The sequence below is a fragment of the Sturnus vulgaris genome, chromosome 2 (genome assembly GCF_052056855.1).
Source record: "Sturnus vulgaris isolate bStuVul1 chromosome 2, bStuVul1.hap1, whole genome shotgun sequence".
NCBI classification, from domain to species: domain Eukaryota; kingdom Metazoa; phylum Chordata; class Aves; order Passeriformes; family Sturnidae; genus Sturnus; species Sturnus vulgaris.
The window spans coordinates 38,414,615-38,434,030 of NC_142244.1; the positions used below are offsets into that span (position 1 = coordinate 38,414,615).

At 42.0% G+C, this 19,416-nt stretch overlaps 1 protein-coding gene across 2 annotated transcripts in view; it reads right to left on the bottom strand.

Annotated features, from left to right (window-relative positions):
• The window catches only part of ME3 (malic enzyme 3), a 116,975-nt gene that overhangs the window by 23,197 nt on the left and 74,362 nt on the right, over nucleotides 1–19,416 (bottom strand). For both annotated transcript variants that reach the window (XM_088159331.1, XM_014875750.2), the window contains exons 4-6: nucleotides 11,633–11,708; nucleotides 7,773–7,934; nucleotides 4,827–4,930 (exon numbers count right to left, since the gene is read on the bottom strand). In XM_088159331.1, the coding sequence (XP_088015457.1) occupies nucleotides 4,827–4,930; nucleotides 7,773–7,934; nucleotides 11,633–11,708 (342 nt within the window). The remainder of the gene's footprint in view (nucleotides 1–4,826; nucleotides 4,931–7,772; nucleotides 7,935–11,632; nucleotides 11,709–19,416) is intronic.

The following is a 19,416-nucleotide window of genomic DNA, read 5'->3' on the forward strand; positions in this document are numbered from 1 at the left end:
TGCTGTGGATTCAATGAGTGCTGCATCAATAAAAGCGTCCCTTGAAGCACAAAGGTATCAGGAAATCTCAGAATTGTACATTTTTGGAAACTGGGGGATGTGCTAAGGATTGCTGTTCATAGTCATATGCCAGGGCATCTGCTATGAGCTACTGTTAGAAACAGGATAAGGGGGGAAATGAAGTTAAGATCAATTACAAAGGTTCTTGGGAAAAAAAGTCTTGAAAGTTCATAGTCAACTTTCATTGTATTATTTTTAAGGAAAAATCTCCAAACAACTATTTTGCACATCCTACCTCATAACTTTTAAGCACTAAGACCAGCACTAATGGCTGCTACGACCATTCTAGTGCTTTTATACAAAATGACATCATTCTGCTTGCAGCTGGCATGAGGAAGGACTGCAGCTGGAGCTAAAATGCTTCTCAGGAGCAGGGCAAAAGCAGGAAATACAACCATATTAGTGCTGACCCTCAGATGTAGCCTTGAGCTACCCTCTAGCACACAACAAGGAACAGAGCCTCACCCTGTACCTTCTGCACAGAGCTTCTCCAGATGCATCTTACTGAAACTGCTGTGCTACCTCTGGCGTAGGTGGAAAAGCCCAGACAAAAGCCTAGAGCAGAGGGCTTTGTGACATCTGTAATGGTGTTACCCCAAAGGATTGGAACTCACGGTAATAAAAGCCATAGTGATCCCTAGCAGCACATCTGGAGCTCAGTCATTCCTCAGTAGCAGAAAATCAAGCTAATGAAACCTAAATATTGTTCCTTGACTTTAAAAAATCATCCAGTGTCTTAAAGTGGATTACAAATGCTGGCTGATGATCTTATCTCACATCAAGTCAGAACAATGGACAGCTGGGGTGGCTCTTCCCATCACCATCACTTCTCCCTCATGAATGGTGTCAGAGTCCCTCTGGCCACAGGGGTAGATGGGCAAGGAGAACATCCACCTTGTATTCCATGAGGGCTGGATCTGGTCTACACAACCGGCTTTGGCAGGGCACTAGTAATGGTGTGAAAGCCTACTAACAGACACACAGATTATAGTGCTAGCAGTATATGTGAGGGCTTTTTTGAAGCCCATCAGTGCCTAGAAACTGGTGCCTAGAAAATAAAGTCTAATCTTTCAGGATCAATAAGCCAAGTTAACCAGAGCATGTGAAGAAACAACATGGGGGGACACCTGTACTGGTTATTTTGTTTCTGAAAAGTGCTGGTGAATTTGTGATCCATGACCCTGGAGAACTGCTGAAACAGAGGTTGCTTCTTTTCAAAAAGAGACTAATTTTTGAAGAGCGCATGAGACCAGCCTTGGTATGTTTTTGGGTAAAAGTACTGGGAAGGCATTAGGCAAAGAGAAATCAGGTATGAAACATACACAAGGAAAAAGAAACTCAGCAGAGATATCTTTCTTTTCCCATCTGAGAAACTGAGCACTTGATCTTCTGATGCCTTCTGTGCTCTGCCTCATGGCACAGGCTGACAAAAAGCTTGTTCCCCTGGTCACTGTGTTAATAAGCACTGATGAGAAAGGAAAGGGGAGTGAAGTTACGACAGGTTAATGAGGTTTCTGTGACATGCTTTACTGGCGTGGGGAACCGCATCTTGTAGAGTCTCAGGCTGCATGTGCCGCATCTGCCAGCCAGTGACTGAGGCTAGAGCTCAGAACGGAGGCTGCAGTTCTGGGACAGGTCTGGCCCCTTGGAGCATGATGAAAGCTACACAAGGATTACTTTGATCAGATATTCAAGCCCCAGAAATTCTGGGGTTTATTCCAATTACAGTCCTTGGACACTTTAGGTGAATGCTTATTTCAGCCTAAAGAAATGTACCAGGTTAAGAGCAAGACTGACTTTTCCTTTGCCACAGTAACTGAGCAGACGGAAAACTGAAGCTGTGCATTTTCCCACGTGAAGCATATTGCTGCTCACTGTGAGAAAACAGCAATTTGTCAGGTTGCTTCATTCAGACACAGGTAGGCTCAATGGTCCAAATTTTGCATGTAGTTGCTTCCCAAGAGGAGCAAAAGGCATAGCTTAAAGCTGTTGTTAGACAGCTTAGTCAATTCACATGTTTTACGTGAAAGAGTAATGAATGGTGGTTTAGGCAGCAGGAAAACACAGAAATTTATCCAGCTGTTCCAGAAAAAGCTTTTTTTTTCTAAAATTGCCCGGGGTGCCCACACTTTATTTCAAAATATTGGAATAGCTAACTCTGAAGCCTCTGGCACAGGCCTGGTTTCATTACAAGGTGGGTATTAATGAGTCCTTTCTACTGGCTCTAATAGGTCTCCAGCAACAGAAATTTGACATCTGTTTGATATTATTATTCCATTAGAAGATTAAATCTTCACTCCCCTGGCTTTTTTGTGGGCTCCAACACATTCCACTTCAGTGACAAACGTCCCTTGAGCCAGCAGTGCTTTGACAGGGTGGGAGGTGCTCCTGCAGAGGAACTGACAAATGGTTTCCATGAGAAGTTAAAGTACCCTCAGGAAGTAGACAGAACTTCTGCATGAATATCAGGATGAAAAGGAAACCCCAAATTTCAAGGGATTTGTGGCAAAAAACCAAAAGGTTCTCCCCCAAGTAATTGGATTTGCATATGACATTACAGACTTGCATAAGAGATTGCAGCAGCTCATAGTAACAGGTTGTCTGAAAAATGGAAGCAAGCTACAATAAAGCAGCATGTTCTTGACATACTGAACAATTTCTGCTTCCTTTCATAAGAGAAGCGAGAGCTCCTACTGGGTTGAATCCAATCATTCCAGTGGAAATTTGAGACAGAATGAACCTGTTTCATAAGAGTTTGCCAAACCCAGGCTCATAGCAGGATTATTCACCAGCCCAGAGTGCACAAGGATCACAATCCAACAACACTTTAAAGTACACTGGTGGTCAGGATGATAATAGAGGGTAATGGCTCCTTTTGCTCTAGGATCTCCAAATACTTTACAGATGTGAATACCGAAGTGCAAAGCAGAATTTCCCAGTCCCACTTTGCTGAGAACTTTCAGGGGCCTTACTCTGTTCAAGGAATTCATCCTGGTTAAGGGAAATAGAAAAGCAGGGACAGGGGCCCCAGGAACTTGACTACCAATACTTGGATGAAAGCATTAGACATTACTTCACTGCCTCCCAAGATAAGAGTTCATTGTGTCATGGTCTTCACCCTTCAATGTGGACATTAGCTCATGTAAACTAAACACAGGAAAATAACTGCCAATCCTTCCTCTCCAACAGCAAGCACAGAAAAGGCAAATTGTCTTGAGTGGGTGCAATGAGCTTTGCATTTAACACCACAAGCCTAAATCTCACAGCCAAATTTATGATGGCTGAGACCATAATCTCTGTTCTCATTCTATTGTTCCCCTTCTATCATCAACAGCAACACTGCAATACCCCCATGGTCTTCTGGCCAGAATAAAGCAGGATAGGTTTCCCTGAAGGATTAATTAGTGACTGCAATCAAAATAAACAAAACCCCCACAAACCAACCCTGATGACTCTAAAACAGTTTCTGCTTGTCTCTTGTGATTTCCTAGTTGTGTTTCACCAGCTTTCTAGCCTCTAAGAATTTCTTCTCACTAGATAATGCACAAAGCATCTAACATAATACTACAATGTAATCAAATGACATTTCAGTCAAGATTCTTTATCAAATATAAAGAAAGTCTGGCTGTGACTGAATAGTCCTCTGCATTTCTGTCCCTATTTCCTCCAACCACAGCCAGCTGGGCAATCACACCATGTGTAAACCCATCCTTCCTTCTCAGTGGATGGGTAGGTGCTGTATCAGATACTGGTCATGGTGCCTCCTCCCTCCAGGGAGACAGGGGGAACTGCGAGTTGATGACACATGTGCCACCCACTCCCTCCCCTTTGTGCAGGAACACACACACATACAGCTGGCTGGAGACACAGAGGGAGGATCAAACATAGCTTCTTCACTGGGAAGAAAAGATAGGCAGCAGTTTGGCAATCAGGCAGAGACTGCAGCTCTCTGCTGCTCCTTATCAGTATCATCTGCAGCTTTAGGAAAGGTAAAAAAAGCTGCTTGTAGTTTTTCCAAATATGAGTCTTTTTCATTAACAATTGTCCTCACTTTCCTTTTTATGATAATCTCTCCGGACAGTCATGGAGATTTAAATACGTTTTCTTTTCAGAGAGAGGTGCACAGGGCTGAGGTGGTAGTTCTGCTCTTCCCATGTTAAACTCCCTGGTACATCAGAGACCATCTATCCCAGTTAGTGAGTATGAATGGAAGTATGCAGCTGGTCTGCCCCACGTTTAAAAGGACAGTGCTTATAATCCTGGCCTTCTCACTCCACAGACTTAAATGCCAGCAGGAAAGTTCCTATTTTTGACAAAGCCATAGACAGGCATTCTGCAGACTCCACACTGTATGAAGGAATATGCCATTTCCATTTAGATGACTTCCTTGACAATGGCAAGAGCTAGAAACTTCCTTTATAAAGTGTAAACAAACCAAAGTTTAGGTTCTGACTATGCTGAATGAGACTCATAAATACATGACAGAGGCCAGATACAGCCCATAGGACACATATTTGACACCTCTGGCCTATGTGGATAGGAAGTGCTTATAAATAGTCAGTCCCATTTCAGTTCTCTGGAGACAAATATTTTTGACACAGAGTGCTCAAGTACAAAGAGTCATTTGCAGACCACCCAGGAGACTTGCATTGAAATGACCTTCCTTTGCTTGGATGATCAATTATACTAATGTTTATTTCAGGAGTTGCAACATTTGTTCTTAAATGGAAGCAGCCCAGAGGAGCCATGTATATAACCCCACTTACTTGTTGGTAACTGCCTGCATAAACTCATCAATCAGTTCGTCGTACTGTTTCCCACGAACCCTCTTGTGTTTCAGTCCAATATACAGTGGATCATTCAGGAGAGCCTAGGACACAAAGCAATTCTGTTGACATCTTCTCTTCTGCAGATGGACAGAGATTAATGTCCCAGCCTACCAAAAATCTTTGTCTGATGTAGTCATGTTAGTTTTACTTACTATGCAATGAAGGCCAGCTCACACATCTCTTCTCAATCAGGAAGTGTTTCTGTAGGAAGCTATGGCTTATCTTTTAGCATAAATAAAGTCAGAGGGATGCTACACTTCTTGATTGCCATAGGAAATGGAGTTCTGCGACCCCAGAACAACTCTACCAAAGGCTCTCTGCCTAGGTGCCTCACTCCTAGTGAATAAAACTGACCTTGTGTGGGGAGTGTTCTCTGTGCATTCAATTCTTAATTTTGCACTGAGGGCAGGATGGCTGCAATGAAGACCTCCTGATGTAACTTGAAATGATGTGTCATTTAGGCCTTTTAGGTGACAGCACAGAGTTGATCACCATCAGTGATCAGATGGCAGAATGTTCCCAAGACCTGCACTCACCTCGGTTATCCGGTAGGTATAAAGTCAAGGTATTTTCATACAATTTACATTTTGGTTCCCAATAGGAACATAAAACAGGCCATTCCTCCAACCAATCCAGGAGATGTTAAGTCAACATCCATAAGCCACCTAAAAAGGACTGGATCAGCATGGAAATAGCATATATTTTGGGTAAAATTACAGGACAAACACTAGCAGGAGACAGGTGGGCCAACACCTCTGAGAGTCACTGCAAAGGAACTCTACTTCCTTTCCAATTTCAGGAACTGAACTATCCACATGAGAGGAGGGTAAGCCATCTCAAACTTATTGTCCTGCAGCCATATAGCCCTAAATATTGGCAGGTATGCTAATATCAGATCTGTTTTTACAGCCACAGCTGTTTTCCCTTAGAAGGAAAGATGAAAGAGGTTTTCCTGTGAGTTTGATACGTAGGGCTCTTTAGGGCCATGAAACAGAAAGGAGACCCATTTGTATGATTTCACTGATTGCTCCTACAGCACTGCATGCACTGGGCCCTGTTCATGGAGAACAAAATTCTGCCACAAACAAGGTGAGAAATGCCAAGCTCTGAAAAAAGCTGATTTGCTGAAAGTGTATACGAAGTATTATGGACTGTCAGAAAGACAAGCTGACAACTGATGCTAAAAATATAATACTATGGCTATATTTACTGAGTTCTACCTGAGGTTCATGTGTTAGCAACACAGTCACCCTTGGCTCACCAGATACTAATGGGCAGAGATGAACAGGATGAATGCCTGTAATCTTATTTATGCACTGATAAATGAGTTTACTTGTAGGGCAGGATGCTCCTAGGATGTGTTTAGGGTTTAGTTTTTCTGGGTTTATGCACATGAGAAAGCCATTAAATAAATAAACAAACAAATTATTTATATGGTGAGGAAATACATTGTTCATATTGCTGGAAAACAGCGGCTTCTATATCTTAACCTCAGATGTGGAAATTGCCTTCACAGAGAAGTTCCCGATCACATAAATTACATCTAATCTTGGGCAGGAGAAAAAGGGTCCAAGACTGATCCTGTAAGTCCCTTTTTCTGATGCCATCTGACCCTTGCAGATGCCTAAAAATCATTGGTGCCACTTTGAATTTTAGTGTCTCCTGTCTGCTGAGACAGAAACAAGGCAGACGTGCACAACAATGCTTTTCATGGGAAAGGAAGCACTTTTATCCAAGTCCCTCTGGTAGAAGCTCCAGCTGGGAGGCTCAAAGCACTGGTGGCATGCAGATCAGCATGGAGGAGAAGGAAGAGATGAAGGATGCAAAGGCATGTACAATGTTCTATTGACTGGAGACTGCAGTAAGTAATTTAGAGTTCTCCCTTTTCAGGAAAGACCATGAATCAGGCTGAGATGAGCACACTCTGTATGCCACAAGTCCATGACAGGCTGCTATGCTAAAGGGGTAACATAATCCTGGGGCCAAAGAGGTAATTGAGATTCTCAGATCTCATCTATGGGCACTGATTTTGCATTCTTTCATTCTTTTCAAGGGTCCAGTGTGAGAGACTTGGGGCAGGACTGAAAGAGGTGCAGAAAATCTAGCTGTCAAGTGAGCACCAGCATGTCTAAAAATGTCAGTATTAATTTGTCTTCATACACAAACTAAAAGCTCTTATACCCCAGTTTTTTCATGTCCCTCAAGAAATGTGTGTTTGGTTTACATGGGGTCATGTGAAGCACAAGTACATTTTACAAGAAGGGCCATCACAAATAGCTATAGGATATTAATTTTAAAAAGACATCCTCACAGATGTCCATTCTGGCATTGCTGAAATGTTTCACTTTGGCCTTTCTGAGCCAGAGTCATAAGGCAAAAATCTGCAAACAGATGGAATCCTCTTGCTTGGTTATCATGTGCAGTAACATGTGCAATCTAACAAAACAGTGACATTAATCATTCCCAAACCACTCACCAGGGATTCTCCATTTCTGGAATATAGTCATCTCCACATAGAAATGAATATCTGCCTGTTCCCTCACAATTATACAATTACAGAGGAAGAATAATTCTGGGACTTCCTGTACGAAGCCTGCTAACTCACCTTGCCATGCTGAAAGGTGGAGCTGAGATTTCAGCTCCAACTGGTAACACTCTGAATCTTCTCACTTGGGGTCCATGAGTCTATTTATTGTTTATTTCAGCTCCCCATAAGAACAAAACATTCTCATGCATCAAACAGGAATTATACCTTCCCACTTTCCTGCAGTGCTGGTCAAGCCATCATCTCATCTTGGATGTCTCCACATTTAGGGAACTGGAGTAAAGCTCTAATCTTGATTCTTTCTCCCCCCATGTCAGATTTATGAAAAATTGTCTTACCTCGTTGTCCGTGCCAACATCCAGTAGGACAGGGAGACATTGCTGCGGGTCAACTCCACCACAAGCCGTGTACAAAGCAAGCTTTCCAACTGGGATACCCATGCCATAACTCCCTAGGTCTCCTAACCCAAGAATCCTCTCTCCATCTGTCACCACGATAGCCTAGGAGGATCAAAAGAGACTGTTGTATGGGGTTGCAAAGGCTCTAGAAGCAAAACCAGTTCCACTGTTTCCACACTGACGCCACTTTGCAGATGCATTGTGCAATGGACATTTACTCCTTGTCCATGACAACATGTTAATTAGCTGTTAGAAACCAGGGGCTGATCATTTTTAGAGGTAGAAATAGTGCAGTGAAGAGGTAGCAGCTCACAACAGCAGCTCTGCTGGAGAATACTTAATTCACTGTAGCAGAGCTCAAGCAGCATGCCTTTTTGTGCATCCCCAGCTGTACTACAAGAAGTATCACGAATGAGATCTGGCCTTGATTTTTTACATCTTTTTTTCTAGAAGAAAAAAGTGTGCTTAGGAACTGCATCTGTGGAAGAAACACATTTCAGTGTCCTTTCTTCTTCAACATAAACTGTAGACATACTTGAACTTTTTGCTATTTGCTTTTCCTTCTGAGTCAATTTCAAGTGTTAGCAATGAGAAAGTCTCTTTTTGGGTGGGCTCCATCTGGTTTTGGGTGTGCACTCACTTCTTTACCCCACCCGGAGGATGCAATTGGGATTGAAAGGCAGTAATGGGAATAAAGAAAGCAGCAAGCATATGCACTGCTACACTTTTATCCTGAAATTAAATGGAGTTAATATTCAAACTATGCAGAGAATAATAAAACAAAATTAAGTTCTAATGAATCAAAATATTTCTCTGGAGCACTGAATCTCCTTTCATCCAAATAAATAAGTGTTCCCAGGCAAACCTAAAAACCTCTCAATAGCATTTAGATATCCATCAGAAAGAGAAAAATTCTTCAGCCTAGAATGCTGCAGCACTCTACAGTTACCAAAGCTCCTCAAGGCAACACTGAGAAATGAATCAGAACAGAAAATACAGCATGGGAGAAATGCATTGCTATTTGTAACAGAGAGGGGAAACTGGATTCACATTTGTTTGTAGCTCTTTGGATTTGAAAAACACCCCAAAAAAGAGCAGAGTTTCTGTGAGCACCTGATACACAAGGACATTAAAGTAACGTTTTTATTCGCTCACGTTCATATGATCAGAACTCAACAAATAGGACATTAATCTCTGGATGAGCAGGGCAGACCCTTCTACCTGAAGGTAGGAGGTTACTGGTTTACAAGTTAGGAACCCGTTTTCTACCTCCATCTGTGATACAAATTTTCTTGATGACTCTAGTGAAGTCACTGTATAAAGGTTAGGTGTGCAGTTTATGACAGACATCTAAATGGTTTCTAAACTCATTTGACATCTGATAGGGAGAGACAGAAATCTTCAGAGGGCATCTCCTCTCTCCAGAAGCTGTTTTGGGAACAGATGAATAGGTTACTTCTCTTTGAAAAGCTCAGTTCCCTCTTCATTGGCACTGTAGAAGTACTTAGAATATAAGACTAGGCACTAAATCCTCAGGCAGCTGATATTAACTGAGATGACTCTGGACCATAGGCTGTACCCAGTTAACCAGTTCATGTTTGCACTGCCTTAGTAGCAGGGATGTGGTCCAGCAGAGTGATCCAGAGTGCACTGATCTCCAAGTTGCCAAGGCAATGCAGAGAGGCAAGTGCTGCTGTTGGCATTCCCAGTTCTCTGCACTGATTATACGAGGTCAGCTTTTACAGGATGAACTGATACTCTACATTGAGTGAAACAGCAGAAAACACTCAATGGGAAGGATTTTGAATAGCCCTGTACAGCAGTAATCCTGGTGGGGATTCAAGATCCTGAGTGCACTATTAGGGCAGGCATTCCACAGAAAGAGGGAGGAATGAAGGGAGGGAAGGCAGGATGGAAGGCCAGTGCAGTATCTTGCAAGGCAGCACACCTGTCTTGGAATAAAACACATGTTTCTACACCACCCTCACTTTGAGTGGCTTGAATTCATAGCTGCCAGGATGACACCCATCCTGTATAATTCTTGGCATTCTTTTTGCTTTAGCTGGGCCTTTGTGAAGAAAAGAGTACAAGACTAAGGATCCAGAAAAAAAATTAGCAAGGGAAGGCACTCCTGAGGATGGCCAGCATTTTATCCAATATTTATTCACGTCAGGATTCATTAGCCATCCTGGATGAGATACAAAACCCCCACATTCCCACATAAGTATGACCAGAAATGGTTTCTTCTCACTTGTTCTGCTTCTGGTACTATGATTGTTTCAGGGCAGCCCAGCTTTGACAGGACGGTTGAAGGTGTGCCTCATTAGAGCTTGGCTGAGGCTTTGCTATGCTAAGCAGAGCACCAGCACCCTTCCAGCCCTTCCAGGAAGAGGACTCGTGGTTTGGCCCAGATTTCCCATTTCTACAGTAAGTACTGTTGCCATGAAGTCCTAGTGAGCCAAATCTAATGAGCAAAATGTGGGTAGCATCTCCAGGTATTTCTGCACTGTCTTTAGTGGGTGGTGTTCAATGGTGGGAAGTGTTCAGCCTTTTAAATAAAAACCTGAGTCCCTCCAGGGACTTAGGTGCAGTCCAGGTGCCTCCCTACTTATCTCAAAATCTTGAGTGTTCCAGTGCCTACCAGTTCAGGCATGAAGAAGTCTGTGCACAAAGACACAGGGAACCCTGTGGTCCATAACAGCAATACTGCTAAAATGAGCTGCCTTTGTAGTCTGGCAAACCTGGAAAGTAGATAGTCTGAATCTCTTTCGTGGACCATTGCCCTTCCTATGGTCTGTTTTGGGTGCCAGAGCAGCTATTTCAATAACAATCTCTAATCTTTCTGTGCCAGTTTTCCCATCTGCAAAAACATTTCTATTAGCCATAATGAATTCTGCTCACAGTTCTGAGTTGGAAACAAATGGAAATACTGAGTTTGTTGGACACAACAGGGACAAAATACCTAGCCTGCCTCTCTTCTCCATGGTTCCAAACACAAGTTTATATGAATGTGATCACTTCTTCTGAAAATATGTTAAATTTCTTCTTTTTTTCCTCTTAGAAATGGAAAATGCTTGCAAGATTTTCTCAGCTGCCAAACCTTTGTTCTTGGAAGAAGCAGATGATTGACAGGGGACCAAAACACTGTCAATAGCCATGGAAATTCCCAGGAACATGTACTTTCAGACTGATAGAATAAGGTGAGATGACTGGCAAGACCTGTCTTAAGTACTGACTTTATTTCATGCCAGGGACTTGCCCAGCCCCAAGCTCTAGTGCATAACACTTCACAAGAACATTTTTTGGGTGGGGTGTCAGTAATATTTTCAGCTGCTGGATATCAAACATGATTTTCAGAGTTGCCAGTGTTCTTGATGCTGCATGACTCACTGGATTTGGGAAGGAGTTCTACAAGCATGTTAATTTCAGAGATATCTTAAAGAACTTTGGTACAAGTTAGCAACACAATTCTTCAAGACGCTGTATCTTACTTTTTCACTAGGACCTCTATTCTGTACAAATTTATTATCATGCACATTTTTTTTTATCGACCAAGATCCTGCTACCTCTGAAAAAGTTGTTCTTGACTGCATACATACATGATAGAGTCTCTGAAGTCCCAACTTGATTGGAAATTGAAACTGAAGTTCAGCCTGAAAATTCTCTGAGGAAGGGAAGCATTCTTTTCTTGTCCTTTTAAATAGCCAGTTCTGTAAATCATGCCAAGCAGTTCCACTAAATCTCCCATTTTGCACCAAGCTGCCTGTAATCTCCCAATCCACAGAAGACATGCCACATACCTTAACATTTTCTTCAGGCCAAGAGTTTAGCATTGTTGCAATATGGCCTTTGTCATGGATGGTGATAAACAATCCCCTATGAGAGGAAAAGAAAAGGAAAGAAAGAGAAGAAAAATAAGCCTTGTAATAAAACTAGTAACTCTAAGATAAAAGAAAACAGGTGAACTTGAAAATGGTGGGATGCAAGCTGCTGAATACAAAACCAGGCAACTCAATGATACAAAAATAAGACCTCAAGGGACTGCTAATAGCAAGGTAAATTCTCATTTTTCAAACCAAAAGGCTTAACATCCTTAATGGCAACTTCAGTCAGCAGCCACCAGTGTTGCACATTTAACACTTATGAAACATCTTTGCTTCAGGGAGAAAACTGCCTTAGTGCAAAGGAGTTTTCTAGTTAAAACAATTTTGATAAATGCAGTGGAGACTGATGGTTTTACCATAAGCCTTGTTACACATTATTTCCTGAGGAGTTTATACTCCTGGCCATGCAAACAGTGAAAGCATGATCCTTCTCATCCAGCTACCAGTGTCAATGATGGGGATGGCTACTCCAGAGCTAGATATTTTGGGTCACCTTTCTAGTCCACAGACCTCCAGTCTGACTGTATCAATATTTGCCATGACATTTGCTTTGATCAAGCCAAACCTGCCCTTGTGACAGTGCTGCTTTTTTTTCCCACGAATATCTGATCCCAGTTTTTGATATTCACCAAGTGAAAATCATGAAAAACTATGAGAAGTCAAACAGAAACTTAAATGTTTGGGCATAATTTCAGTGTGAAGTGTTTATATGGACAATAACATAGCTGATTGCATTAAGGGTAATCACTCCTCAATGAAAAGGTCTTCAGAAGTGCCTTCTTTCTAAATAAAATTAGGAGCTGGAAGAGATCATTTTTGAAACATGTTTTAGATTTGTGGCTTATTTTTTCGTCTCTCTGCTGTTGTTATCAAAAAGAGTATCCATAGCAGGGATTCTTTCAATACCCAGGACAGCATTATTTACATTGACTGATCTCTGCTCTGACACTCTGGGACTTTGCTGAAGTTCCTTTTAGGTTGCACTAAACCCAAAAGAAGCAACCTGTCCTCTATACCTATGTCAGAGAAAATTGCTTACATTGCTCACAGTGCTGTCTAATCAGCACAAATCAAGGGCTCTAACTCGAGGACTCCCTTTGGCAGGAGGATGCAGCCATTTTCCTTGCCTTGTTATCTGCTCACAAAAGCAGGAGTTGTGCCAGCAATTAGTAACAGTTGGAAAAACGGAAAGATGCATTTTTGTTGCTTACATCTCTCAACTATTGCTCAGCTCCAGAAAGTTCAGATCCGGTCATGGTTTGGGCTTCTAATGTGAAACATTAGGGAGAAGAAGCTTGGAAAAAACCTCCATTGTGAGGCCATATGAGTGATGGATAATCAGACATAATTGGGCTACTCACTCTGGCAAGGGCTTATCGCACGTGACTCTTCTAGGGGACAGATATCTTCCCACAGTCAACTGTGGGATTCCTAATGAAAATGCCCTTTACTTCGAAAAGAAGAAAAATAAAAGTGCTGACTTCAACACTGATCAAGTCACAATCACACAGACAGATCAGAAAGGCAAAAAAGGAAAATAACATTTCATTTATTCAGTGTAATTCTTTAACGCTGTGCCAATAACCAATGAACTAATCACATACACATGGTTTGCCTCAAAGACAGTATTCACAGACGTCAATCTTCATAAAAAGGGAGTACTGTACTGCTGCCATCTAAGTTTAGAGACCAGTTATTAACTGGGAATTAAAAGTGCAAATTAGTAACATCACTGCATGTATTTCAGGTTGTGATATGCTTTTAGGAAGAATGCTATTGTTTGAAGGTACATTTTCCATACATAATGAAGACACCTATTAAGTGTCTAGCCACGTGCCCCATACATTCACATCCCTTCAGTACTGAAGGGAGTTCAGTAGCTATTTAACCTTTGAAAAACATCCTGAGCTCACAGCAGAAGCTGAAGCCCAACTGTCTACCCACAGCTGGTGGTGCAGCTAGATGGAACTGAGAGTTGTTTCATATAAAAGACGAGAGGGGAGCTACCCAATGCCCCTTGAGTCTGACCTTTGAATCGGGAGGGCAGTGGGCTGGTCTTGAATTCCTGCTTGGAATGTGGCAGTTGAGAGTTCAGCTTGGGTCTTCCAAAATCTGATGACTACTCTCACAATGCTCCTTGGGAGTAGGACTCTCATGGCTGTCATGGGATTGGCTTGGCTTAGATAGCCTGGTTGGTGACTGGGAACCAAGCATGGAGAGACAGCCCTCTCAGAATTTGTGTTCCTTTCCATAATATTATGTATTTGATGCTAATTGCTCCTTACTTTACTTCAGGCAAAATCAGATGGCATAATTTTAGACTAATACCCTAATGGCACTACCAGCTTTTCAAGGGAAACCATCAGGAGGAGCAGAAATGGTGATCCAAGTGGGGAAAGTGACCTCTCTCTGTGACACAACTGCACCAGAAGTGAGCATGTATCTAAGCAAGCCTCGTATTTCACTAATGCTGAATCCGAGAGCCAAGGGCCTAGGTTCAATAAAACACCTAAATTTCCAATGCCTTTAGACAACCAGCTGAAGCAAGTTCCTGAATCTGGTTGAAGCTCTGTGGCCTCCTATTAGGTGTTCAAGCATTCAGAAGGGGATCCTGATAGTAGTGAACTGGAAATCCCTTTGCAGATGGAATATGCAATGACCAATTCTGACAGGCAGTTGAGCAAATTCATGGTATTTTTGAGATGCAAAGGGAAACAGACACATCAGACTTTATAGTCAGGGGTCACAGCTATGTCCTCATTTTGTATGATCTCCAGGAGTGTTGTGCTCTCCCTCCTGACAATTTACCCACAGAGATGAGCTGGCCAATTAGTTAAATAAACATCTGCCGAACTGGTAGAGGGTTTATCTGACCAAAAATCCCTTCTGCAAGACAGGCAGAAGGAACAGACAAGCTCCACAAACTGAACTCAGCAAAAGCTTTGTTGATGAATGAACAGGGAAGAAGAGTAGCAGCCAGGCTTGTCTCAAAGATCCACTTTACTATGAGGGTGGCAAGGCACTCAAACAGGTTGCTCAGAGAAACTGGGGATGCACCTTCCCTGGAGGTATTCAAGGCCAGGTTGGATGGCCTCAGGCAAGATGGTCTAGTGGAACGTGTCCCTGTCCATGGCAAAGGGTGGACTACATGACCTCTCATCATTTCCAACCCAAACCATTCTACGATTCCATGATTATAAGAGAGGCAACAGGAGCAAAAGCTTATTTGTGCCTTTGAGAACAGCAAGGTAGAGCTCTAAATACTAAGAGGAACAGAATGGCCTAAGTGGATGACCAGTAAATAAGAAACATCCAAGTGGCAACAAAATAAATTAACTTGACTTTTCTGTGGAAAAGATGCAGCCTAATCCTTCTAACGGAGAAATGAAACCTCAGCAACCTTTATCATCTTTATTCTGCCGTTATCATCATGTCTGCTCCAACTCCCTTGGAATTACAGTTGATAAATTGCTTCAGAGAAACAAAAATAAATGAAGCAGTTTTCCTTTAATCTTCTTGGCACTCAATAACAAGGATTCAATTAAAATGTACAGCTAAAAATGTAGATAATTTTGATCAAGCCATGTAACACAGGCATTGTGTGGGGCAGAGATACAATGTTTTTGCATACCAGAAAACTCACCTGTGCCCAGGAACCTGCCATTCTATATGGGTTCAGTCATGCATGGGGACAAAATTACAAAAACTAGAGCTTAGTAAAAATTAACTGCCTCAGCAATTTCAATCCAGAATGTAGAAGCCTCTACATTATTTCTGGTTAAATAGTAACCTTCAGAGAGCTGTTAGCTTCCTGGGGGTAATTAAAGGCGAGGAGTGTTTCAACCTGCATTCATTAGGGTTTCAGAGCTGCAGTCTCCTATTCAGTCCATTAACGTCACACGTTTCACTACAGCTGCCTTTAGTTAAGGTGGAAGTCAGGCTAGATTTTATTGTGCCACTGAGCACGTCTGTAAGAGTACAAGAAACTTCAAGAAGAGTTACAGCTTCTTAATTTGTCACTAAGGCCGTATTTCTGTCTGGATGTCAGCAAGTCTAGTCAAACTGCCCAAGCTGGACTGCAGGATCTAGCAAAGTCACTGCAGAATCCATCAAAAGGCTTGAGTATATTCACCCACAAGACCTTTTCTCATCCCTAAGCCAGAGACATTATCTTTTCTTTTCCGGTTTTATCCTGACTGAGCTCATGGCAGTACTCCAGGACTTATAAAGCTACACAGTGTACCATGTGAGCCTAAGAAGAATCCTGCTCTGAGCCCCAGTACTGGTTAGATCTTGGCCATCCTGATAGCATTCTGAAAGTCCCACAATGACAACAATCCTTTAACTACAAGGCTCATTACAGAAAAAGTTCTGAGACAAAGAAAACATGGCACACCTGATGCCAGAGGAAGTGGCACTAGGATATTGGTGATGGCTTTTTGGAATAGTATTTATATTTTTTACAAGGACATGAAGTGATAGGACAAGGGATAATAGCTCTTTTAAACTGAAAGAGGACAGGTTTAGATTAGATATTAGAAAGAAATTATTTACTGTGAGGATAGTGAGGTACTTGCAACATGTTGCCCAGAGAGTCTGGGGAATTGCCACCCCTAGAAGTGCTCAAGGCCAGGTTGGATGCAGCTTTGAGTAATCTGACCTATGGAAGGTGTCTCTGCCCATAAAACTAGATAATCTTTAAGGTCTCTTCTAACCCAAACCATTCCATGATTCTATGATTCTTTCAGACATTTGGGAAGGAATTAGTTTTAACATGTCTCAGATACTAGAAGAAAGAAATATCCTTTAATCCTTTCATTCAAGTTACTTCTTTAAAAAGGCTAAGTAGTGTTCTCCTTTCTGGTTAGCAATGCTGACTTGTGAGCTATTTCCCATTAGGAAAAACAATGGTGTCAGCAGTGCTATCTCTAAAGCACTATTGTTTGTTTACAGAGAATGTTCACTCCCCAAAGCACCGAGGGGAGTGAGAAACATTATGCAATCTTTCCTCACAGTTCTCAATCTCTCCTCACTTCCCTCCTACCCAGAAGTCTCTCTCCCTTCTCTCTCCCTCTCCTAATGGCTTTTCCTTGGCAATCACCAAGGCTCCTGTGGCTGTGTTTGCACCCCTTCTGGTGAAGTCTTGCCCCACTGCTGCCTCTGATGTGAAATCAAACAGAAATCCACTGCAATCAAATGCAATCAACGCCTTTGCTTCATCAAGCTCCATGTAAAACCTCTTTGTCCATTGCTGTGCTCTTCTTCCAGTCTTGTCCTGTGCTGTCAGTTTGGGCAGCATTCCTATGACTCCAGTTACCTGTTTACATCTATAAAATTAATGGCCTCCTTAAACCTATCATATATGAGTAACAGTCAGCAGTTATACTCACCAGTATTGACATCACACTGGTCAAAAGCCACAAAAGAGCAGAACAAATGATGGCACTGGATCACTGCTATGTATACTAGCATGAAGCAAAAGGACATCACTCTTTGATTTGCACGAACTTCCCTTACTAGCTGAGATCGAAAATGATTGCATATTTATGATCTGTGGAGGAAAAGAGAAACCACCAGAAGGACATCAAAAGCTCCTAAGCTGATGGAAATTGAAAAACACAACTCCTCCCACTCAACTATTGCAGCTTCATCCTTCTTCTCCTTGCTCACTCCTCCAAAGGACTTCTCTCTGAAGAATAAGATACTTGCTCAGTAAGGGAGCAATGTATTTGCACAGTGTTATCCAATATTTACTGCAATGGCCAGGCTTGCTCAGGATTTGCTTTATGGCAGGAAGAACATAAAAAACCTCAGCTGCAAGTTCCACAACCTTTCTGCACAGAGATAAGTCTATCAGCTTTGTTTATTCAGAAAAAGAGGTGTCTTCCTTAATGGGCTACCAGGCTTTGCATTATGCTTTTTCCTAAGAAGAGGAACTGATGGAGGGAATTAGATTAAAATGGTAGCTAAGGTCCCTAATTCTCCAGATACTTCTCAGCCAGTGAAGGAAGGATCCTTCCAAGGAGTCTGGCTACTTGTGTGTATGCTGCCATACCAGTTCAGTCAACTGCAAGACTAAAGGTAACAAAACTCAGGCTTTGTTTAATTTTCTTTGCACTAACTAACTTCTAGTCTGGGTGCTAAGAGGGGATCTTGCTCCACAAGTGAGGAGACGATAAAAACTACCATGTAAATTAACGTTAAGAAAATGCACATATTTCCAATACTTATATCAGACGAGCAGGCATCATGAGCAAGTGTTTTTATCTGGATAGGAAAGGCTCATTCTTGGAATACTAATAAAGGTTAAGTGTCTCCACTCACAACCTGAAGGTGATGAAATTCTACTCACATAAAGGTCCTTGAGTGTTTTAATTTAATTTGGCCTGGACTTCCCTTAGAAGACATAGGAAGTCCATGGGAAATCATTGCTTAAAAGAGCAACAAACAAAACAGATGAGTAAGATCTTTGCCAGCATCCCAGCCTGCATCAGGCTGCTGTTGGACAGGCATGAAAAAATTGTGAGACAGCAGCCAGAAACCTATAGTGAGTTATAAGGTTGGACAGAAAACGGCTCTGACAGGCATGGCACAAGCTGACCTTCTGCAGTGATCACAGCCATTCCTTACACAACGGCATGATGCTCTTCAGAAAACCTGGAGCACGACTATCTCAGAGTAACACCGAAATCCACGTGTCAATATTATTTTCACACTCAGGAAAGGAAGAACCAAGCTGGCCTGTCCCAGTGGAAGGACGCTGACTGCCGCTGCACGCCGCTCTGTGCTCTTTGCAGTCTGGCTGAGTTATGCCCCAGCCCAGCTGACTGGCAGGTATTTTGGCTGCCCAAGGCTGCAAAAGGGACACATGCGAGGGAGAGATCAGCTGATGGACTCGGCTTTTGCTGTGTGCTAACCACAGAAAACTCTTCCTGCCAGAGGAACAGGCTGGAGGAGCCACTCTGGATCTAAGGCCAGTCTGTGCTAGAGATGAAATAAAATGTGGTTACAGTAAGGGTCTACATTTGGTTTTATTTATTTTCACTTTCAAAACTCATATACAAAATTGACAGGTTGAGCAATATGAGCCTTTAGGGACATTTCCACCAGCTGCACCCCCACTGTTGACTTTTTTTGGTTCTGGTCTCTGCCAGAACAGGACAAAAGGCTTCAGAACAACAAAATAAACTTTGAAATTGCTTGGCTGTTTTAGGGAGCTTGAGATTACAAATGCCTGTGGGCTACAGACTTTGGAGAGAAAGTATGTGCTAGCATGCACTGATTTGTCTAAATACAGTACAATTAATCACCAGATTGGACAAAATTTCTGGGATGATTCATCAGCTTCTTTTTTTTTTCCAGATTTGTTTATAAAAAAGCCCAAGAAATTTTCATTGTTTTAGGTAATTTTCTTTGTAAATTGTAGGCTGCTGACCAGCACCCTGAGGTTATAATGAAAAAATAATAGCAACCAAGCACAATCAACTATTAGTGAAATCTATACAGAGACTTATAAGGCAATATATCTATAATTTCAGTACAGTAAGAGATTTAATTTCAAACGATCTGCAACATGAATAATTTCATGCCTACTATAAATGTCCTTAATGTTGTCACCATATATTTTAGGTAGGAAACCCAAAATTCAATAAGTGTAAGCCAGAAGATGCAGGCTCCAAGTCACAATAATGAAAGATTCA